Source organism: Arachis ipaensis, chromosome B3, assembly GCF_059453495.1.
Source record: "Arachis ipaensis isolate K30076 ecotype BB chromosome B3, ASM5945349v1, whole genome shotgun sequence".
NCBI lineage: Eukaryota > Viridiplantae > Streptophyta > Magnoliopsida > Fabales > Fabaceae > Arachis > Arachis ipaensis.
In genome coordinates this window covers 86,531,802-86,556,954 of record NC_142438.1, presented here as the reverse complement: position 1 = coordinate 86,556,954, position 25,153 = coordinate 86,531,802, and the positions used below count along the sequence as shown (strand labels likewise).

Below are 25,153 nucleotides of genomic sequence, written 5' to 3'. Positions count from 1 at the left end.
TGTCCTATTTATAATGAACTAGCTACTAGGGTTTACATGAGTAAGTAATTGATGCATAAATCCACTTCCGGGGCCCACTTGGTGTATGCTTGGGCTGAACTTGAGTGTTGCATGTGTAGAGGTCCTTCTTGGAGTTGAACGCCAGTTTTTGTGCCAGTTTGGGCGTTCAACTTTGGTTTTGGCTCCTTTTCTGGCGCTGGACGCCAAATTTGGGCAGAAAGCTGGCGTTGAACGCCAGTTTACGTCATCTATTCTTGGCCAAAGTATAGACTATTATATATTGCTGGAAAGCCCTGGATGTCTACTTTCCAACGCAATTAGAAGCGCGCCATTTCAAGTTCTGTAGCTCCAGAAAATCCACTTTGAGTGCAGAGAGGTCAGAATCCAACAGCATCAGCAGTCCTTCTTCAACCTCTGAATCTGATTTTTGCTCAGGTCCCTCAATTTCAGTCAGAAAATACCTGAAATCACAGAAAAACACACAAACTCATAGTAAAGTCCAGAAATATGAATTTAACATAAAATCTATTAAAAACATCCCTAAAAGTAACTAGATTCTACTAAAAACATACTAAAAACAATGCCAAAAAGCGTATAAATTATCCGCTCATCACAACACCAAACTTAAATTGTTGCTTGTCCCCAAGCAACTGAAAATCAAAATAGGATAAAAAGAATAGAACATACTATAAATTCCAAACTATCAATGAAACATAGCTCCAATCAAATGAGCAGGACTTATAGCTTTTTGCCTCTTGAATAGTTTTGGCATCTCACTTTATCCATTGAGGTTCAGAATGATTGGCATCTATAGGAACTCAGAGTTCAGATAGTGTTATTGATTCTCCTAGTTTAGTATGATGATTCTTGAACACAGCTATTTTACGAGTCTTGGCCATGGCCCTAAGCACTTTGTTTTCCAGTATTACCACCGGATACATAAATGCCACAGACACATAACTGGGTGAACCTTTTTAGATTGTGACTCAGCTTTGCTAAAGTCCCCAATTAGAGGTGTCCAGGGTTCTTAAGCACACTCTTTTTTTTGCTTTGGACTTTGACTTTAACCGCTCAGTCTCAAGTTTTCACTTGACACCTACACGCCACAAGCACATGGTTAGGGACAGCTTGGTTTAGCCGCTTAGACTAGGATTTTATTCCTTTAGGCCCTCCTATCCACTGATGCTCAAAGCCTTGGGATCCTTTTTATTTGCCCTTGCCTTTTGGTTTTAAGGGTTATTGGCTTTTTGCTCTTGCCTCTTGGTTTTAAGAGCTTTTGGCTTTTTCTGCTTGCTTTTTCTTTTTCTTTCTATTTTTTTCGCCTATTTTTTTTCTGCAAGCTTTGTTCTTTGCTGCTTTTTCTTGCTTCAAGAATCATTTTTATGATTTTTCAGATTATCAAATAACATGTCTCCTAGTCATCATTCTTTCAAGAGCCAACATATTTAACATTCTTAAACAACAATTTCAAAAGACATATGCACTGTTCAAGCATACATTCAGAAAACAAGAAACATTGTCACCACATCAATATAATTAAGCTAAGTTCAAGGATAAATTCAAAACTCATGTACTTCTTGTTCTTTTGATTTAAAACATTTTTCATTTAAGAGAGGTGATGGATTCATAGGACATTCATAACTTTAAGACATAGTTACTAACTACTAATGATCATGTAATGAAGACACAAACATAGATAAGCACATAACATAGAAAACGAAAAACAGAGAAAAGTAAGAACAAGGAATGAATCCACCTTAGTGATGGTGGCGTTTCCTTCTTGAGGAACCAATGATGTCCTTGAGCTCTTCTATGTCTCTTCCTTGTTTTTGTTGCTCCTCCCTCATTGCTTTTTGATTTTCTCTAATTTCATGAAGGATGATGGAGTGCTCTTGATGTTCCACCCTTAGTTGCTTCCAATAATTATGTGGAAGAAAATGTATCCCCTGAGGTATCTCAGGGATCTCTTGATTTACAGTCAAATGTTCTACCACTGAGCTATAGACCCTTGATGGAAGCTTTTGTTTTCCCTTTCCTCTTTCTAGAGGTTTCTCTGGCCTTAGGTGCCATCAATGGTTATGGAAAAAACAAAAAAGCTATGCTTTTACCACACCAAACTTAGAATGTTGCTCGCCCTCGAGCAAAAGAAGAAAGAATAGAAGAAGAAGAGGAAGATATGGAGGAGATGGATGGATGTGTGTATTCGGCCATGTGGGTGGGATTGGGTGGGAGAGAGATGTTGAATTTTGAAGGTAGTGGGTATATGGATGTGAGTGGTAAATGGAAAATAGAAGGGATGATCATGAATGGAAAGAGAGATGATGAGGTAGGTGGGGATCCTGTGGGGTCCACAGATCCTGAGATGATCCTGTGGGGTCCACAGATCCTGAGGTGTCAAGGCATTTACATCCCTGCACCAATTTAGGCATGTAAAATGCCCTTGCTCACAACTCTGGGCGTTCAGCGCCAGGTTGGTGCCCATTTTGGGCGTTCAACGTCCATTTGTTGCCATTTCTGGCGTTGAACGCCAGAACCATGCTTGTTCTGGGCATTCAGCGCCAGGATGCTGCCCATTTTGGGCGTTCAGCGCCAGAACCATGCTCTGTTCTGGCGTTGAACGCCAAGTAGATGCTTCCTCCAGGGTGTGATTTTTCTTCTGCTGTTTTTGATTCCGTTTTCAATTTTTATATTTATTTTGTGACTCCACATGATCATGAACCTATAAAGACATATAACTAAGAAAAATATAGTTAGATAAAAATTGGGTTGCCTCCCAACAAGCGCTTCTTTAATGTCAGTAGCTTGACAGTGGGATCTCATGGAGCCTCACAGATGTGCAAAGCTTTGTTGAGACTCTCCAACACCAAACTTAGAGTTTGGATATGGGAGTTCAACACCAAACTTAGAGTTTGGTTGTGGCCTCCCAATACCAAACTTAGAGTTTGACTGTGGGGGCTTTGTTTGACTCTGCTTTGAGAGAAGCTTTTTATGCTTCCTCTCCATGGATGCAGAGAGAGATCCTTGAGTTGTAAACACAAGGTTGTCCTCATTTAATTGAAGGATCAATTCTCCTCTGTCCACATCAATCACAGCTCTTGCTGTGGCCAGGAAAGGTCTTCCTAGGATGATGGATTCATCCTCTTCCTTTCCAGTATCCAAGACTATGAAATCAGCAGGGATGTAAAGGCCTTCAACCTTTACAAACACGTCCTCTACTTGTCCATAAGCATGTTTTCTTGAATTGTCTGCCATCTCTAATGAGATTTTAGCAGCTTGCACCCCATAGATTCCCAGTTTCTCTATTACAGAGAGGGGCATGAGGTTTATTCCTGAACCAAGGTCACACAGAGCCTTAAAGATCATGGTGCCTATGGTACAAGGTATTATGAACTTTCCAGGATCCTGTCTCTTCTGAGGCAATGTCAGTTGATCCAGATCACTTAGTTCATTGGTGAACAAGGGAGGTTCATCTTCCCAAGTCTCAATACCAAATAATTTGGCATTCAGCTTCATGATTGCACCAAGAAACTTGGCAGTTTGCTCTTCAGTAACATCCTCATTCTCTTCAGAAGAGGAATACTCATCAGAGCTCATGAAGGGCATAAGGAGGTTTAATGGAATCTCTATGGTCTCTAGATGAGCCTCAGAGTCCTTTGGTTCCTCAGAGGGAAGCTCCTTATTGACCACTGGACGTCCCAGGAGGTCTTCCTCCTTGGGATTCACGTCCTCCTCTCCCTCATTGGGTTCGGCCATTTTGGTTATGTCAATGGCCTTGCACTCTCCTTTTGGATTCTCTTCTGTATTGCTTGGGAGAGTACTAGGAGGGATTTCAGTGATTCTTTTACTCAGCTGGCCCACTTGTGCTTCCAAATTTCTAATGGAAGACCTTGTTTCATTCATGAAACTCACAGTGGCCTTAGATAGATCAGAGACTAAGTTTGCTAAGCTAGATGGATTCTGCTCAGAATTTTCTGTCTGTTGCTGAGTGGATGATGGAAAAGGCTTGCTATTGCTAAACCTGTTTCTTCCACCATTATTAAAGCCTTGTTGAGGCTTTTGATCCTTCCATGAGAAATTTGGATGATTTCTCCATGATGAATTATAGGTGTTTCCATAAGGTTCACCCATGTAATTTACCTCTGCTATTGCAGGGTTCTCAGGATCATAAGCTTCTTCTTCATAAGAAGCCTCTTGAGTACTGTTGGAGGCAGCTTGCATTCCATTCAGACTCTGAGAGATCATATTGACTTGCTGAGTCAATATTTTATTCTGAGCCAATATGGCATTCAGAGTGTCAATCTCAAGAACTCCCTTCTTCATAGGCGTCCTATTATTCACAGGATTCCTTTCAGAAGTGTACATGAACTGGTTATTTGCAACTATGTCAATGAGTTCTTGAGCTTCTACAGGCGTTTTCTTTAGGTGAATGGATCCACCTGCAGAAGTATCCAATGACATCTTTGATAACTCAGATAAACCATCATAAAATATATCCAGGATGGTCCATTCTGAAAGCATGTCAGAAGGACACTTTTTGGTCAGTCCTTTGTATCTCTCCCAAGCTTCATAGAGGGATTCACCTGCTTTCTGTCTGAAGGTTTGAACATCCACTCTAAGCTTGCTCAGCTTTTGAGGAAGAAAGAACTTGGCTAAGAAAGTCTTGACCAGCTTATCCCAAGAGTTCAGGCTATCTTTAGGTTGAAAGTCCAACCATATTCTAGCTCTGTCTCTTACAGCAAAAGGGAAAAGCATGAGCCTGTAAACTTCAGGATCTACTCCATTAGTCTTAACAGTATCACATATCTTCAAGAATTCAGTTAAGAACTGAAAAGGATCTTCAGATGGAAGTCCATGAAACTTGCAGTTCTGCTGCATCAGAGAAACTAATTGAGGTTTCAGCTCAAAGTTGTTTGCTCCAATGGCAGGAATGGAGATGCTTCTTCCATGTAAATTGGAATTAGGTGCAGTAAAGTCACCAAGCATCCTCCTTGCATTATTATTATTTTCGGCTGCCATCTCCTCTTCCTGTTCGAAAATTTCTGAAAGGTTATCTCTGGATTGTTGTAATTTAGCTTCTCTTAATTTTCTCTTCAGAGTCCTTTCAGGTTCTGGATCTGCTTCCACAAGAATGTTCTTGTCCTTGCTCCTGCTCATATGACAAAGAAGAGAGCACAGAATAAAATAATAATAATAATAATATGGATCCTTTATACCACAGTATAGGGATCCCTTTGTGAGTGGAAGAAAAGAGAGAGACAAAGAATGTGATGTAAAGAAAGAAACACAACTGTGAGGAGGGCAGAGATGTGAAATGAGATGTTAGTAGATGAATAAATAAATAGAATAAGATGGGAGAGGGAGAATTTTCGAAAATAATTTTTTTTTTTTTGAAAAAGGGTTAGTGATTTTCGAAAATAGTTTTTGAAAAAGGTTAGTATTTTTTTTTTCGAAAAATTTTAAAATAAAAAATAAAAATAATTAGTTAATAAAAAAGAAATTTTTGAAAAAGAGGGGAGATATTTTCGAAAATTAGAGAGAGAGAAAGTTAGTTAGGTAGTTTTGAAAAAGATAAGAAACAAACAAAAAGTTAGTTAGTTAGTTGAAACAAATTTTGAAAAGATAAGAAGGTAGGAAGTTAGAAAAGATATTTTGAAATCAAATTTTTGAAAAAGATAAGATAAGAAGATATTTTTGAAAAGATATGATTGAAATTAGTTTTGAAAAAAGATTTGATTTTTAAAATCACAATTAATGACTTGATTCACAAGAAATTACAAGATATGATTCTAGAACTTAAAGTTTGAATCTTTCTTAACAAGCAAGTAACAAACTTAAAATTTTTTTTTTTTTGAATCAAAACATTAATTGATGATGTTATTTTCGAAAATCATGTGAAAAAAAATAAGAAAAATATTTTTGAAAAATATTTTTGTAATTTTCGAAAATAACTAAGAATTTTGAAAAAGATTTGATTTTTGAAAAAGATTTTGAAAAAGATGAGATTTTCAAATTGAAAATTTGATTTGACTCATAAGAAACAACTTCATTTTTAAAATTTTTGAAAAAGTCAATCCAAATTTTCGAATTTGATGAGAGAAAAATGGAAAGATATTTTTTTGATTTTTGAAATTTTTATGATGAGAGAGAAAAACACTAAAAAGATGCAATGCATGAAATTTTTAGATCAAAACATGTGATGCATACAAGAATGCTATGAATGTCAAGATGAACACCAAGAACACTATGAATGTCAAGATGAACATCATAGACACAATTTTGAAAAATTTTTAATGCAAAGAAAACATGCAAGACACCAAACTTAGAATTCTTTAATGCTTAGACACTAAGAATTCAAGAATGCATATGAAAAACAAGAAAAGACACAAAACATGCAAATGCAAAGATCAAACAAGAAGACTTACCAAGAACAACTTGAAGATCATGAAGAACACTATGAATGCATGAAATTTTTGAAAAATGCAAGATGCACATGCAATTGACACCAAACTTGTAACATGACTCAAGACCCATACAAGAACACAAAAATATTTTTTTTTTTATGATTTTCTAATTTTTTTGGATTTTTATTTTATATTTTTCGAAAATCATTTAGAAAAGAGAAAAATAAGAATTCAAAATTTTTAATATGAATTCCAGGAATCTTATGCTCTAAAGCTCCAATCAAAGGGTCAGGCATGGCTTAATAGCCAGCCAAGTTTTAGTATGTAACTCAGACATGACACGTCTAACATGCCCTACAATCGTATTAGACATGGCTTTACAGCCAGCCATGCTTCATGAAACACTAGAATTCATTCTTAAAAATTTTGAATAAATTTTTGAAAACATTTTTATATTTTTTTTTCGAAAACAGATGAGAAAATTTTTGAAAGATTTTTTTGAAAAATTTTTTTTTTGAAAATAAAATAAAAATAAAATTACCTAATCTGAGCAACAAGATGAACCGTTAGTTGTCCAAACTCGAACAATCCCCGGCAACGGCGCCAAAAACTTGGTACGCAGAATCGTGATTACACTTTAATTATGTAAAGTTCATTGCTCTTTCTTTCCCTGGAAATGGCGCCAAAAACATGATGCCAAAACCATGGTTCACAACTCCGTGTAACTGACCAACAAGTGCACTGGGTCGTCCAAGTAATACCTTACGTGAGTAAGGGTCGAATCCCACGGAGATTGTTGGTGAAGCAAGCTATGGTCACCTTGCAAATTTCTGTTAGGCAGATATAAATTGATAATGGTGTTTTCGAATTTAATATAATAAAATAGGGATAGAAATACTTATGTAATTCATTGGTGAGAATTTCAGATAAGCGAATGGAGATGCTTTCGTTCCTCTGAACCTCTGCTTTCTTGCTATCCTCATCCAATCAATCTTACTCCTTTCCATGGCTGGCTTTATGTGATACATCACCACTGTCAATGGCTACTTTCGGTCATCTCTCGGGAAAATGATCCAATGCCCTGTCACGGCACGGCTAATCGTCTGGAGGCATCACCCTTGTCAATGGCTTCATCCTATCCTCTCAGTGAAAATGGTCAACGCACCCTGTCACGGCACGACTATTCATCTGTCGGTTCTCGATCATGCTGGAATAGGATTTACTATCCTTTTGTGTCTGTCACTAACGCCCTGCAATCGCGAGTTAGGAGCTCGTCACAATCATTCATTCATTGAATCCTACTCGGAATACCACAGACAAGGTTTAGACTTTCCGGATTCTCTTGAATGCCGCCATCATTCTAGCTTACGCCACGAAGATTCTGATTAAGAGATCTAAGAGATACTTATTCAGTCGAAGGTAGAATGGAAGTGGTTGTCAAGCACGCGTTCATAGGGAATGATGATGATTGTCACGTTCATCACATTCAGATTGAAGTACGAATGAATATCTTAGAAGCGAAATAAGATGAATTGAATAGAAAACAGTAGTACTTTGCATTAATCTTTGAGAAACAGCAGAGCTCCACACCTTAATCTATGGAGTGTAGAAACTCTACCGTGAAAATACATAAGTGAAAGGTCCAGGCATGGCTGAGATGGCCAGCCCCCAAAACGTGATCAAAGGATCATAAGGTAATCCAAAGATGGTCCAAAAAAGACTAGTAAACTGTCCTATTTATAATAAACTAGCTACTAGGGTTTACATGAGTAAGTAATTGATGCATAAATCCACTTCCGGGGCCCACTTGGTGTGTGCTTGGGCTGAGCTTGAGTGTTGCACGTGTAGAGGTCCTTGTTGGAGTTGAACGCCAGTTTTTGTGCCAGTTTGGGCGTTCAACTCTGGTTTTGGCTCTTTTTCTGGCGCTGGATGCCAGATTTGGGCAGAAAGCTGGCGTTGAACGCCAGTTTATGTCATTTATTCTTGGCCAAAGTATGGACTATTATATATTTCTGGAAAGCCCTGGATGTCTACTTTCCAACGCAATTGGAAGCGCGCCATTTCGAGTTCTGTAGCTCCAGAAAATCCACTTTGAGTACAGGGAGGTCAGAATCCAACAGCATCAGCAGTCCTTCTTCAACCTCTGAATCTGATTTTTGCTCAGGTCCCTCAATTTCAGCCAGAAAATACCTGAAATCATAGAAAAACACACAAACTCATAGTAAAGTCCAGAAATGTGAATTTAACATAAAATCTATTAAAAACATCCCTAAAAGTAACTAGATTCTACTAAAAACATACTAAAAACAATGCCAAAAAGCGTATAAATTATCCGCTCATCAATAGCCCGTATTAGATTTCGGTAGTGTAATACAGTTTCAAGTAATGAATGTGACCGATGAAGCCACCGTGCTAGAGATGTTAATGATCTATCGACTGAATCAAGCTCATGTGTCGATGTCAAATTGTATGTTGAATTCGAAGAGTTGACTATTAGTCACGAAGTGGACAAATCCTTCGTAAATGAAAGGGACAACACATACTGGAAAGAAAAATACAATAGTGATAGTGAAGAGGAGTTCTTAATCAATAATAACATGCTGGGATGAAACGACAAAGAAAACGAGAGCACGGACATGAAAGTTCAGGCTGTAATAAACATCGTAGCAAGCCAACATCCTTTTGGTGTGCCATCGTTCATGCATTCTTTGGATCTCGAAGTTATGAACACACTGGAATTTTCTGAGTTGGCAAACTCAGGTATGCCATTGTTTTATTTTTCATCATGACAATTTTATTTACAATCTTTAAATGACGATTATACGTTTTAATTTTTGTTGTTGAATTATTTAAAATATTTTTGTTGAAAGTACATCTTTTAAAAACTAAATATACTTCTATAGAACTTGAAAATTGATATTCTTCATACACAGGTGTTCTTTCTGTGAAAGATAGTGAGTTTGCTATTGGAATGGAGTTCAGTTTCAGGAAAATTATAATCATGGAAATTAGGAATTGCACAATTTCTAAGAAGTCGATTACAAGGTCTTTTATTCTAAGCCTTTGACATTTTATGCAAAATGCTTGCAATATGGTAGAGGTTGTGATTGGATGATTCGGGCCTGTTTGATTCAGAGAAAATGTTGTTGGAAAATTAAACGATACAATGGAAGTCATACCTGTACTATGGGTATAGTTTCTCAAGACTATTTAAAACTGGATTCCGATACAATTGTGGATGCTATAAGGCCTCTAGTTGAAGCAGACCCATCTATCAAGGTCTGAGTCATGATTGCAGATGTTCAATCAAGATTTAACTATACGATAAGCTATCGTAAAGCGTGGTTGGTAAAGCAAAAGTCGATTGCAAAAATCTTTGGAGGTTGAGAAGCCCCTATGAGTGCATGCCGGTATGGTGTAGAGCAATGTGTGCGCAGAACCTAGGTTCTGTGGTTCAGGTTGATACTATATTCGCATATGGTAACACCCTACCATACAGAACTTTACACCTTGGATGTAAATCAAAGGTGGCGAGGTGCTACGACCTCTAAAAATAAAAAAAATGCTTATATAACATAGTTGAAAGAAAATTTAACTAGGATCCTTGAAAAAGAAGCTAAACAAGAGCGTAACCTAAGTCGCATCACACTCGTACGGATAAGCTTAAAACAAATATGCAAGATTAATAGGAAGATAAACTACACCGATATAGAACAAAATACCAAAAGATACAAATATCAAATCCCAGACAAGACCTGCGAAGCTAAGGCTGGCCAGAGTTTATATATACAGTTTGAGTTGTATTTTGAGTTATATATATATATATATATATATATATATATATATATATATATATATAACTCAAAATACAACTCAAACTGTAAAATAAAACCTGTTTCTCCAAGTCAATCTCTAGGAGGGACCAAATAAAAAATACAAGAAGTGGATAACAACTATGTACAAATATATACAAGTAGAAACTAAATATTTAACCCAAAATATAGCTCTTCCCTTCAAGAAGGTCTCCAGTATCCTCAATGAGGTGCTTCATGACCTATGTCTGAAAAACAACAATATATGTATGGAATAAGAACCGAGGGTTCTCAGCATAGTAAAGGTGCCCACATAGTTAATATAAAAGGTCTCAATAAAGGTAGATACAATCCTAGAACTCTGACACTCAGAATTAAACTTCAAGGAATATACTAAACCAGAAATTAGGTAAACTAGCTGAGGTATTCAAGTTCTAAATCTAACTTTAACGCAACACTTAACTTTTTGTCTCCTCCAACCCTCCGAAATACCGGTGGAACAACTCTTTTCACGCCTCCACCAAACAAAGGGTTTCTCAGTTGCAAAGAATACAAGTCAAACAAGGAAAGCACAGATATAGATAACAGTTACTGCAAATAGATCATATAGCAGCTAATCATATATAAGCAATTAGGCAAGCCAAAACAAATGCACACTCATACAAAATATACAAATGCATATGATTAATGCCTTTCGTACTGGCCGTGAGCTCACATGTCAGTTATTTTTTCAGAACCCGACACACCCAGTCCCGGATATCATCTTTCTAACATGCATCCATACTCTTGGGATATAGTGCCTGTCACACTATTGGGATATAGTGCCTGCCACACTCATAGGATATAGTGTCCGTCGCATTTCCCAGGATAAAGTGTTCCCACACTCTTGAGCTATAGTGCCTGCCACACTCTTGGGATATAGTGCCCGTCACACTCATGGGATATAGTGTCGGACACATTTTCCAGGGTAAAGTGCTCCCGCACTCTTGGGATATAGTGCCCGTCACACTCTTGGGATATAATGCCCGTCACACTCATGGGATATAGTGCCCGACACACTTTACAAATAGCGATAAAATGATGTATCCAAAACAGAACAGATTGCACACAATCAATATGCTCATCAATCATCACACTCATCTTTAACATACTCAAGATCAAACAATTTCAAGACCAGCAGCAATTTCACAACTCAATAATTCAATTATTCACTTCTTATTCGGCAACACCAACTCATCATTACTTGATTACCATTTCGCAAATCCTTCTCACTATCCCCCTAACAGGGACGGACATAAGGGGGGCGAGTGGCGGCCTCGGCCCCCCAACTTTTTTTAATAGTAATAAATTATTATGTATAATTTAAATTTTTAAAAATATATTTAATATTTAGTCTAATATAAATAAAAGTTCAGTCTAATTTAAATATTAATAATTTTTAATATCTAAAAAATAAGTAACAATATTAAAAAAATCTGAAAAGGATATTATTACTAATATTTTTTAATTAAATAAAAATTTTTAAATCACATAAAGTGAATTTTTTTTCTTCTTGTGGCCCTTTTTTTTATTCGTTTGGTAGTAATTCTCTCTTTTTCAACTGCTACAATTAAGAGATCTTTTTCAACTATGAATATTGTGAAAAATAACTTAGAAACAAAATAAAAGATGAATTTCTTACTAATTGTCTTTTAATTATATTGAAAAAAAATTGTTGAAAATTTTGACACAAATTCTATTATCGGTGAATTTTATGATACGAAGAATCGACCATTTCATTAGTAAAAAGTATACACATATTTTTTTTTACTTTAAAATATATTCTCTATCCCTATATTTTTATAATACATCTTATATTATATAATTTTTTTACATAATTTTTAATATTATATGTGTTATTGGCCCTCCCCATAATATCATTTCTGGATCCGTCCCTGCCCCCTAACTCATTTAATATATTCACCCTTGTTCCAAAGTTTAAAAACTTGCTAAGGGACCCTAAACATGTGTTAAAAAGGTTTGGAAAGCTCGGGAATAGGTTTAAATCACAAAAATGCAAATTTTTCAAAATAGGGCGGTCATGCATACGCATGCCACGCCATGCGTACACAAGGATCTGATTTTTGCCAATCTCGCATACATGAGCACCTCCTGCGTACGTGGGTTCTCCAAACATAGGGGTGACTCGCGTGCGCATAAGTTCAAATTTGGGCATTCTCGCGTACGCACACATCATACATATGCATAATTGTACGCCAAACTCGCGTAGGCATACACCCCATGCGTACACGAGGTTGTTGAAGCAGAAAGAATTCTCGCGTACTGCAAACATGTGTCCACCTACGCATGCCCTGTATTTTTCAAAAAAACTGCTAAGTTTGTAGAATTCAATTTTTACGTACCAAATTTCAAACGCATGAAAGACGTGTTTCACCATCTCTCTTTTTCGCTGTCTACGAGAGAGAAAGTTGTAGAAGAACAGCGTTAAAATCAGGTCTTGGACGGGTGTCACCATCTCAGCATCTCGTCATCACCGAGAAAGAGTTGAAAGCATCACGCCATCGCCAAGAAGTTGTCAGCATCTCGCCATGTCTGAAAAACTTTGATCACCACCAATGAATCCAACCCCTGTCTGGCTCACGCTGCTATACATTACCAAACTGGAAGCAATATATAAAATAGTTTTTGTCAAAAATTCATATCCAATTTTAATATTTTATCCAATTTATTTTAATAAAAACATGAATTTATATTAAATTAATTAAAAATAAATTTTGTTAAAATGAGTTAATTCAATTTATATTAGTATATATAATTTTACAATTTTTTTGTATCAAATTATAAAACCTTAATTTTAATAATAAATTTAATAAATATTATATAATATTTATACTAAAATAAATTATTTAAAAAATAAATTACATAATATAAAAATATTAATTAAAATATAAAGTTATAATAATATTTGTTAATTTAATTAAATATATATTTTAATTATAAAATATGATCTCGGATTGAATTAAATTGAACTGAATATACTTAAAAAATAATCTATACTCAATTTGAAAAATATCAAATAACAGTAACAAAAGTTATAAAATTTTACTTTTCTATTATTTTGTAAAACAAAAATATTATTATATATATACTAAATTTAATTATTAATCAATCACTATATATTTTTATATAAATATATATAATTTAATTTTTTTAATATATATTTAATATTTTAATATATTTTTTTTCTAATAACTAATTTTAGTATATAATTATCATGATTGTTTATAAAAATATAAAACCAAAAAAACACGTCGCCAAGATGCCAAGTGCATCTGTATTTCGTAACGATATGGTCATAATCCTAATCTTAAATTATTTGTAAAAATAAAAACTATAAAAATGAGACGTAAACATTTAATTAAGATAAATATTTTTTGTATTAATTTTTATGTAATTTTTTGTGTATTTTTTATGATATAAAAATATGTTTTATTTTATCTTACCTGATTTTTTATAATTTATTTTTTTCTATAAATCGAAAGTCTATAAAATTTTTATTTAATTAAAAAGCGCCACAGTAGTATTACTATTTCTCAATTCTCATTGACTTGCTTAAACAAACAAGAATAGCAAATAATATTATATTTTTTAATTTTTTATTAATTAAATTTAACTAAATTAATTTAATATAATAAAAATTAATTATAATTAATATTATTTTAAGTTTTATTTTTAATTTAGTTAAATTTAATTTAAAAAAAAAATAGACGTATAATATTACTATTAGCTAACATGTCCCATGATTGATCAATCTTTGTCTTATTACAGCTGGAAAAAAAAAAATCTCCAATAAGGTGGCACCACAATTCCCCCCCCACGTTATCATCAATCCCACCCTTTGTTCATTCCTTCCCTCGATGTTCGTGTCTTTCCCTTCAAAAGAAAAAAGTCTTCTCCCCAGAAAAACAAAAAGGTGTTTTTCCAAACCACTTCCTTTTCCTTCCTCAAGGCCCTGTCTTCACTCTCGTCACTTATTCTTAGTTCTTGATTCTTCAATAATCTTCACCGTCACTCTTCAAATTCCATCTCTTCCTTCTTTCTCTTCCATCTCACTGATACGGGAATCAATTAAATGTAGTCACAAATCAAGGTTCAAAAAGAAAAAAAAATTCTAGTTAACAAAACATGGCTTTTCGCGACCACCAACCACACGAAATTACTTTTCAGTCCTTCACGGACGAGCAACATTTAAATCAGAACAGAGACATGCAGAGGATGCTAACTCTCTCCGGCGCCGGCGATGGAGGACCGGCTCCGACGTGGCTGAACAACGTTCGGCAGCAGAATTTCCTGCACCTTCAGCCGGACGCGTCGTCGGCACGAAACGACGACGTTCGAGGCATGATGGCGGCGGCAGCTACGTCACCGGAGAAGAGCATGGATCATCGGAAGAACCACCTCCAGCAGCAGCGGACGATGACGGAAAGTAACAACTGCGACTCAGAGGATGCGGCGGAGTACAAGGCGGACATCCTAGGACACCCGCTTTACGAGCAGCTGCTGTCGGCGCACGTGTCGTGTCTGAGGATTGCGACGCCCGTTGACCAGCTACCGAGAATCGACGCTCAGTTGCAGCAGTCGCAGCGCGTGGTGGAGAAGTACTCTGCGCATGGGAATAATGGTGCTCTCAATGAGAAGGAGCTTGATAACTTCATGGTTTGTCTCTTTCCTCAGCTTATTCTCAAAATTATCGTTGTAGCTTTTGGTTTCTATACTTTTTCTTAAAAAATTATTATTTTTCAAAGTAAATTCAAATAACATTAAGTATCAAAATCATTTTTTATTTGAGGTAGAAAAAGGGGATGACCATGGTCCAAATCCGGATAAAAAACCCTTATTCGATATATTTATATTAATTTTTAATGATAAAAATTTTACATTAGCAAATTATATTTAGTAAAATTAGTTTAATTTAATTTAATTAATTTTAAAATTAGTAAATTATATTAATAATTATTAATTAGTTATTTAATATTATTTAAAATTCAAATTATAAGTTATTATTTATCTTTATTTAATTTAAACTCAATAAAAATATTAAAATTAAATATGAGATAAAATATCAATTAAAATTCAAAACAGGAAAATGGCGAGTATGGATGTTTTTTCTTGTTTGTGCATTTGTGGTTTGTTTTTATATTTTTGTAAACTCAAAAAGTCTTCCTTTCCAACTTTCTTTCACTTCTCTGTTAGCTTGCCTCCGTCCCTGTGTCCCGCTTTGCTGCTCGAAGCTACAACATCCTCATCATGTGCTGCCACTGGTTGGCCAGCCCTCTTCCTATTTATTCTCCTCTTCTCTTTTTACCTTTTTAGGTATATAGTTAGGGTCTAGTTATTTATCTTTTTTATAATGTGCTAAATACTTGTTTTTATATAATTCGATAAACATTAAATTTATTTAATTTTAAAAAAAGTCATTTAAATATTATTATTATTGTAAAAAAAAAACGTTTACAATAAAAAATCAAGTGATTAAATACTAAATATAACTTTGTTAAAAAAATGCAGGAGAGTTACAATTGATATAATTAATGAATTTATTTTCATGCACTAAAATTTTTACTCAAAAACAACTAATGGTGGATAGACATGTCAACAAAATAATTAATTTTTAATTTATTAAGTAAAAATTTATTTAAACATTTAAAGTTATTGAATAACCGTATAAAATTTGTTAGATTATTAATGTATTAAATTAAAATATAATGTTATGTGTATATTAACAATCAGTTATTAAATTAATTATATTTATATAATATATATTAAAAATATAAAATACATATTAAAAATGAGTTATAACATATATTTATATAAAAAAATATGATGCTTATTTTTTTTTATGTACATACATGACAATTTTTTTTTTTAAACTTAATGTTCGATTTAGTTTCATTCATAGGTACGTGAATGAATTATATTGATTACTCAGATTTTAATTAGTCAAAATAGTTATATAACTAACGTGATTAGCATAACTCACGCTTATTATCTATGTGATTATTTCAACCCATTAAAATGAAGGGACTAAAAATTATTCATGCATGTAACTAAGTTATTAAGTTGATTCTTATTACCTTTATATTAATAATACAATCACATCAATATTTTCCCTCTTAAATGACAATATTATAGAGAAAAAATGTAAATAAGACAATTATTATAAAAGAGATACAGGACTATTAAACTGAAATTAGGAAATAAAGACTGAAAAACAGAGATTAAATTAAGTCTTTATATTATGTTTTGTATAAAATATATTGTATTAAATTATATCTTAATATTATGTATAGTTTAAGATATATAGAAATTGAAGAATAGATTTAGAATTTAAAAAGTTAAATGAGGATATTTTTTAAAAGGAATGTTATTAAAGTAAAAAATTTCAATTCACTATGTTTTTATTTTTTGGAGATATTAAAAGAATTAAAATTTTATGTTAAAATATTAGTTCCGCATTACTAAACCTAATTATGAGTTTCGGTCCTTTAAAATACTACTTTATGGTAGATTGAATAATTAATTTTCATATCATGTTTTATCTTCTTTATTTTCATTGGTTGAGTAAATGGACAAAAATATAAATAAAAATTCTGAAATAGATAAAAATATACATTAAAATTCATAAATATCAAGTGTATTTCAAAAAAAATTTTGATAAACAAAAATACACACTAAATATTTAAAAATATTAAATTTCTTATTAATGGCATGATATTTTTACTCATTGAAAATAAATTTTGAGGCGTATTTTAATATTTACGAACTATTTGTGTATATTTTTATCTCGGTAATATTAGAAAAACAAAAGAAATCACTCTAAAATAATTTTAATTTGTCTTATTTAATATTTATTAATTATAAACTAAATAAAATAAGTTTACACTATTTTGGACTGATTTTTTTTATTTTCTAATATTATTGTTTTTGTTCTCTCTAATCTCTTTTATGTATATTTTTATCCATTTTATTGTACTTGTTTTAATTTGTTTTTGTAAATTTTGAATATTTAATAATTATTTATTTTTATACTTTTAAAATTAAATATTAATTTTTAACCCGTTTAAAAAATAAAGCAAACCTTTATAGGCACCATAGAAATAACCTTGTAAGAGTTGCAACTACTTTGAGTTAGTGACTTTGATTCAAGATTTGTATGCGTGTTCCTTTAATTTGCTTGATTTTAGTCATTTACATGTTATTAGAGCTGGACTGTCAGGGTCTAAAATTTATTTTGCAATAAAACAAAAATTAAAATAAAATGTGAAAAAACTAAATTGAAAATTATATATAATTTATTGAAAAAATAAAACTCAAGGGTTGGGAGGTTTTATGGTGGGTGGGTGGCAATTGGCCTTTCTGCCTAATGAGGCTGCGCCCCTACTGTGTTGGGCTGTTGGTATATAATAGTACTAATCAGCTTTATTTTGATTTAATCAATTTGAATTGGTGGGGTGGTTAATATATTCGTTCAATTAAATAAAAGTTAGAGATTCAAATTTTACATTATATATATAATAATTTATTTGCCAACAATAAATTTTTAAATAAAATTCAGACTGGTGCAATAAATTGAGTTGAGGTATAATTTGGGTAGCAAAAAAAACTTCATTTTGATTTTACGAATTTGGGGATGCTTCAACAAATGTCGTCTCTTCTATTCTTGCATTGGTGGCTTTTACGTTGTCAGAAATGTCAAATTAATTTTGTGGAATTTGTCTTCTTTAATGTGCTAAAAACTAGGACCTTCGTGGTATCCGGATTTTATGGAGTTTGTTGTTTGTCGTTTGAACTTTTTGAAGAAAACAAGAGGGCCATCGTACTGCTCACAAGAGCAGAGAACAGTTACGTGATTGTTTGTTTGTTAGGTAGAGAATTGACTCGGAGAGAAAGAGAGAGAGTTGATGATAGACTCTTCCATACTACATGAGTGTTTCCTTTGAGAATCTTTGGGTTAATGTTGTCATAATCATATATAATATAATACAATTAATCTTCCCACTTGATGGATGAATAAGCATTTTATGTTTTTGATTTTTAGCGGAAACTTAATTTGGTTGGTTCGTTTTCATGAAATCTTGTAGAATATGTTCTTAAATATTACTTGAAGCTGTGGTGTTTGTAGCTTAGTTTTCACAACACTTTATTTCCCCCTCTTGTACGTTCTATTTTGCTTTCGGAGTAAGGACAATAATAATGAAGCTATGGGACCTAAGTCATTCTTTTACTATACCATCATCAGCTGGTTGGTTATCATGCATTAGTTAGTGGACGGCAGTTGGCGAATCCATTTAATGTAGAAACCAATACAAGTTGATTATTCATTCTTCGAAAATATTATTTGTATACGAAATGTGTGTTTAATTTAGTTTTGTAAATTAGAGTTGAGTTTGATTTTGATTAAAACTGAATTTATTTTTAAGTGATTTATGTTTGGATATTTTGATTTAAAAGTAATTATAATTAATAAAATATTATTTAAATAACAATGACTAAAATCATTTTTAAATGTGAAATTATCAAAACAATTTTTATATTACAGAATTTTAAATTAAAACATATTATATAAAATATTATCTTAAATATTATATACATATTATAATAAATTACACACATATATATATATATATATATATATATATATATATAATGTCTAATAACTATAAATTATAATAATAAAAAACAAATAAATTTATAAAATTAAACTATAATAATTGGAGTGAACTAGCATTCCACTAATTTTAAAATAGAAAAGAATTTTTCAGTACAAAAATTATTTAATAAGCAAAATTATGGTAGAAGAAAGAAATTTAATTTGAGTGTTGAAGATGAGGAAAATGAGTGTGTGGATATGTAGAGAAGGAAGAACGCGAAAAATAGAATAGTTGAGAGAATAAATTTTGCAATTAATTTTTAACTGTAAAAATGTAAAGTAAAAGCTACAAAGTATTGCTTTAAGTAAACCTATATTTGTAGGTAAAGAGATTATGTTAAAAAAATCATCCAAACAAGTTTGATTCAACGTTCAACACATTTAAACGTGCGTTTATGTTTCTGAACGCTAAACTCAACGTATACTACAATTAGTAACTAAAATTAATTATCAATATATTTGTGTATAAATACATATGTGATTTAATTTATTTTTAATGTGTATTTATATTTTAATATATATTTTATACTAGTGACTTAATGACTGATTTTGATACGCTAGTTCATTCTTAGCATCCATCTAAGACTTAATTATGATCGGTTTAGAGATTTTTATGTAATTTATCTCTTTCATAATATTTGTTATTTTAAAATTTTGACATATTTAATATATTTAAATTTAATTGATATCTGATTTAAATATAGAATAATGTTAGATTTCTAATTATTTTTAATTAATATTTACACAACTTTAAATAATAAATATTAAATATTAAATTTTAAATTCGAAATTCTAATCATATATAAATAGGATGTAGGCTCAAAAATGTTGTCTCTAATATTTTTCTTGAATATATATTAAGTTTTTAATGTTCCAAAATTTTAAAATAGTACAAATATTAGAATGGAAGAAGTATCATCGTTTTTTAAACCTCTTTTTTAATTTTATTTTGATACATATTTCTTTTCCATAATATTAACTGAAATAATAGAATATGTGGGGATGTTTGTATCTCTTATTATATGAATTTTTTGAGGAGGAAAAAGGCAGTAACAAGACTGAAGGAAAAAAAAAATGTGCAAATAATGTTTCCTTAAACATTGATATGGGAGACAAGCCATGAAAATATCTTTTTAATATTTTATTTTATTAGTGCTTGTGTTTGTATGCTGATATCGTCTAGCATATGAATTTTTGCATCTTTCGGATTTTACGTGTTCACCTGATGAGTGCTTTGTTTTCTCCTGTTTAAATAATTAGTTCCTAATTGTCTTGGTTATATACCTTTATTAAGTTCCTATGAAGCACTTGTTCAGTTTGGCCCTTACCTTTGTTTGTACTTTGTAGACACATTACGTTCTATTGCTTTGCGCTTTTAAAGAACAATTGCAACAACATGTCCGTGTGCATGCCATGGAAGCAGTGATGGCTTGTTGGGAGCTCGAGCAGTCTCTACAAAGCTTGACGGGTAAGTCCTTTACTACAAAAATCTTCTTTTGATTATGGTTATTATTGCTTAATGTTGTTATTGTTCAAGAAAGATTTCTCTTTACCTTGCATGCATGCATGTTGTATAGTAGTTGATCAATGAATCTGATGAGTCATGACGTTTGAACTTTGGCTTTTAATTAGGAAAAAAATTTTCAATCCAAAACTCATCAACTCACTATGCATTTAATGTGATTGTAATGAATTATGAGTTGAAACTATTCCCAACCCCAACAAGTGCAAACAACAAAAATCTTTGGTAAAAAAGTTGCAAGTAATGTATATGTCTGTGAATAAGTTATAATGGTTATTTATTAAGTTGTACATGAGCTTCAATTCTTAGCAAAATACTGGAAAGTAGTGAAGAACCACCGGTCTATTGTGTTTGTATTGTCAACATTATGCACACACTACACATCAAAAGGGTTAATGTCTTAATGATAATTACTAATAATAAAGTGTGATGCATAAAGGTGTATCTCCCGGAGAAGGGACAGGTACGACGATGTCGGACGACGAAGACGATCAGGCGGCAGAGAGCAATGGCAACTTGTACGAAGGATGTTTAGATGGCGCTGATAGTCTCAGCTTTGGCCCTCTTGTTCCAACTGAAACTGAAAGATCTCTAATGGAGCGTGTTCGCCAGGAGCTAAAGCACGAGCTAAAACAGGTATTTATAACAACATAATTACAAATTAAATCTGGATTCTGAGTGGTGGCGTATATGTGGCATGCAAGTTTTCTTTCTTGTTTCTGATAAATTACAAAGGATCTAAACGCCCACTAATAAGTGGAGTGGAGTACATAGAGAACTAAATCAATACAAACAGGAAGGTAACGCTACTAGAAATAAGTATTTGACACACGAAAAATCACTTACTAAATCTGTCATTATGTATTAATTTATTTTTAATATATATTTTATAAAAATGATTAATTTAGTAGATGTTTATTTTATACACGTATATAATAATATGATTGTATCTGTATATAGGGACAAATTAATGAAATAACGAGTGAATGACAGACATAATCAGTAGTTGAATGGATCCAATTGAAATAATTTAAGTGGTGCTGTGAATCAGGGTTACAAGGATAAAATTGTTGACATAAGAGAAGAAATTCTGCGAAAGAGAAGAGCCGGGAAGCTTCCTGGAGATACCACCTCTCTCTTAAAAGCTTGGTGGCAATCTCATTCTAAATGGCCCTATCCAACGGTATGTTCTTACTCACACACATGCATTAACTACATATGCCCTTAGCTTGTGGGGGCCACCATACATATTCTCAAGTTTCTAATAAACATTTAAATTTCTTAGTTCGAAGCTATACTATTGTTATCAAACTCGGTTCAACTCGGTCAATTCAACTAAAAATTCGATCATCCAATTATCTGACCGAGTTGAATCATTTGTTCGACCGCTTAAGCATTGAACCTGATAAAAATTGATTCGATTTGGACAAATTTTGTAAAAATTAGTGACTTAGCCGGTTTTATAACTCGGTCATCCTGCCTACTTGTAGGCTTAGGGTAGTCCGTTTTCTGAGGATGATTCTTTTGCGTAAGTCAGGGAAGTGTTGAACCAGAGTAGAAATGATCTTCCAAGTGTCCATCCGTGCCAATAAAAAATGCTCTTATCATGTTATTGTTGAAAAGAAAAAGAAAATTCCTCTTACTATCTTAGTTCAGTACATAGAGCGGCTATGATCCGTATCGATTCCTCAGGTCTTGCTGCATCAGCTACCGTAGATAGGAGGCTTTAGCGACCGAGTTATGTTTAATTTTTTTTTAAAATTTAAAAACGTCTCATTTCACTTTATTCCTCCCGTTTTCTAATGCCGTGTGACCATAATTATTAGAATTAAACTGATAATTAATTCGATCATACCACTAGATTATTAAGTCACTGATTCAATTCGTAGGTCACATGTTTAACTGATAAATTAAAATTATTGATTCACCTAATTAATCCGATCATAATTAAATAAGAATATAAAATTATGAAAATAAAATTAAAATAAAAAATTAAAGTATATATTGATTTATCAAAGTAGGTAAATATTTGATGACTATCTGGATTGGATATTGGAAGATTTACTACCATTTTTAACTTCTAAAAATGTTTGATGCTCTACGAAATGATTTGGCAAAGATATCCATTCAACCAACTTTAGATAATCTTGATATGATTTTCAATTATTTGAACATTTTACTTGTTAGTTGCTATTGTGAATTATTGTTGATATTAATTTGTAAAAAATACACAAATTTAGATCAATTAAATTTGGAAGATGATCAAGATAATGATGGACTAAGTAACAATGCTATGGAAAATAGAGATACAAATCAAAATGAAAAAAAATGTTGGTCAAGCTCCAAATTTATCCTACGAAGATATAGATGCCGACTTTGAGATCACTTTTTGGATTTGATTTATCAATTGTTATCTTTTGTTTATTTTTGTTCATTTAAATTAAAAAAATATATTGTCCTATTAACTAGTTTATTGTCTCTTTTTGTATCATTAATTATGTCTAAAAATTGATACTTAATTATTATTAATATATTTATGAAAACATGCATTTTAACTTTTGATTTTAATTTTATTTTTATAATTTTATATTTTTATTTAATTATGATTGAGTTAATCGGGTAAACTAGTAATTCAGTGATATATATGACTGTGTATTATCGATTTGGTTCTAATAATTATGATATATACTTTACCCCGAATCCGAATTAAATATAAATATCTACTTAGTTTAAAATAAATTTTAGCGGAAAGTATATTAATTACTCAAAGCTTATTAGATAATAAAAAATATATGTCCACATTAAAATCAGTCATCAAATCAGATAATGTATTTATGCATAAATATATATTGTATAATTTATTTTTAATGTGTATTTTATATTTTAATATTTATTTTATACATAGTTATTTTAGTAGCTGTTTTTTTGTATATACATAATGATTATTAAATAATTTTTGCTTCTACTATTGTTAAGTTATTCACGATCAACTAGTCAAGTTATTTCATTTTTAAATTTGTTACCTTTTTCTAAAAAAATAAGATATATATTTCTTTTTTGTAAAATTTTTTCAAATGTTTCAAAAAATATTTTTTAATATTTAATTTATTTTAATTTTATTTCTAATATTTTAAATAGGTTTTTATTCTATCCTTTCCATTATTTTTTTTGTAGCCTATATGTGGTTAATATATTTTTCTGAAATTTTGAATTTTTTTTAAAAATTTAGGGATTAATAAAAAATAAGTGAAAGGAAATAGTAAATATATATGATAAGAAGAGTTAATGATTATAATTTTGCACAATAATCTAACTTGTTCTAAACGAAGATATTTTTAATTAATTTATGTGGTAATTAATTTTGGAGAGTTATTTTAGATAGGAGGTAATAATAAAAGAAAGAGGAGATATACCCACACGTATGTTGTGGGAGTTTTGTCAATGTTTGATGAGATTGATGATAGGTGTTATATAAATGAGTGCTGTTATTTTTCAGGAAGAAGACAAGGCGAGGCTGGTGCAGGAAACAGGCTTGCAATTAAAGCAGATAAATAACTGGTTCATAAATCAGAGGAAAAGGAATTGGCATACTAATCCTTCGTCGTCTACTGGCTCCAAAAGCAAGCGCAAGAATAATAATAATAATAATAGGTGGGTTACTAGAAGAATTATTGCTTAGCTGGTTCTTGTTTTGTTCCATATCATGTTTTATTCTCTGCAACTTTTATAGGTGCTAATGAGTAGTGTTGTTGGGACTTTTTGGATACTAGTGGTGGTGCAGGTGAAACAAATAACCAGAGCTTCATGTGATTGGACACTGCTTTTTCATCAACAGTGAAAAGAAATTAAAGGAGTCAATATCATGCTCAATTCTATCTCTAACCACTTTGTTGACTTTCCGATTTCTAAAACTAAAATAATAATGATAATTCCATTCTTAATAACAAAAATTGTGAGACAGATTAATCCCTAAGGCTAATATCTCTTATTCTTATCATGGTTGAGAATTGAATTATTGTTATTTTATTTTTATTAGAAATCGGATTGTCTATTGAAAAATAGTTAGAAGAGACCAAGTTGACTGTTTATTAGAAAAGAAAGGTACAATAAGGAAAAGTTCTGATACACTCTTAGAAATAGTAACACTTACTTCATTCAGTTAAAGGGGGAAAATGTATTATTGTTGTATATGAGGCTGCTGGTTGATACCTGACATAAATGCAGGTTAAATATTTTCGATTTAATGGATATTTATGAAGGCATGCTGATACATATATGTTTATCATACGTTACAGTGAAAATGTTTGGCAAACGAATAACAGAATCATTGAATGTACTCAAAGTTTAATGCTCGATTAGTTAGTTTAGTTTTCTTCGTGTTACTCGAGAAATTTGCACCTTTCAATAAGGAAAATATGTGAGAGTTTGACCAGGGATTGATCGAGCTCATCAGAATGTTCCTTTTTTGTGAAATGAGTGGGTGTTTTAGGATCGAACATATAGACCGACACATGCTGCTGCATAATCGAATGAATTTGGTCAGAGGAGTTCGAAATTAGAGAAAGCACAGTTGTTCTTATTTATTATTCTTGTCATTTTAGAGATGAGCACAATAAAAATCTTATCATATTCAAGAATCTAAATATTAAAAGAATTATACTATTTCGGGCTTGGACATTAAGAAGACCAAGAGTTCATCTAAAAAATA

At 32.0% G+C, this 25,153-nt stretch overlaps 1 protein-coding gene and 1 non-coding gene across 2 annotated transcripts; both read left to right on the top strand.

Annotated features, from left to right (window-relative positions):
• The first annotated feature begins 4,512 nt into the window (after positions 1–4,512).
• LOC148571453 (small nucleolar RNA R71) lies at positions 4,513–4,620 on the top strand. Its single transcript, XR_015880287.1, has one exon. It is a non-coding gene; the product is annotated as a small nucleolar RNA R71 (small nucleolar RNA).
• A 9,350-nt stretch (positions 4,621–13,970) lies between these two features.
• On the top strand, positions 13,971–24,781 carry LOC107630602 (homeobox protein knotted-1-like 2). Its single transcript, XM_016333796.3, has 6 exons — positions 13,971–14,929; positions 20,271–20,391; positions 20,885–21,081; positions 21,497–21,628; positions 23,942–24,096; positions 24,216–24,781. The coding sequence occupies exons 1-6, from the start codon at positions 14,399–14,401 to the stop codon at positions 24,253–24,255; spliced, it is 1,176 nt and encodes a 391-aa protein (XP_016189282.1). The 5' UTR covers positions 13,971–14,398; the 3' UTR covers positions 24,256–24,781.
• Positions 24,782–25,153: the final 372 nt, after the last annotated feature.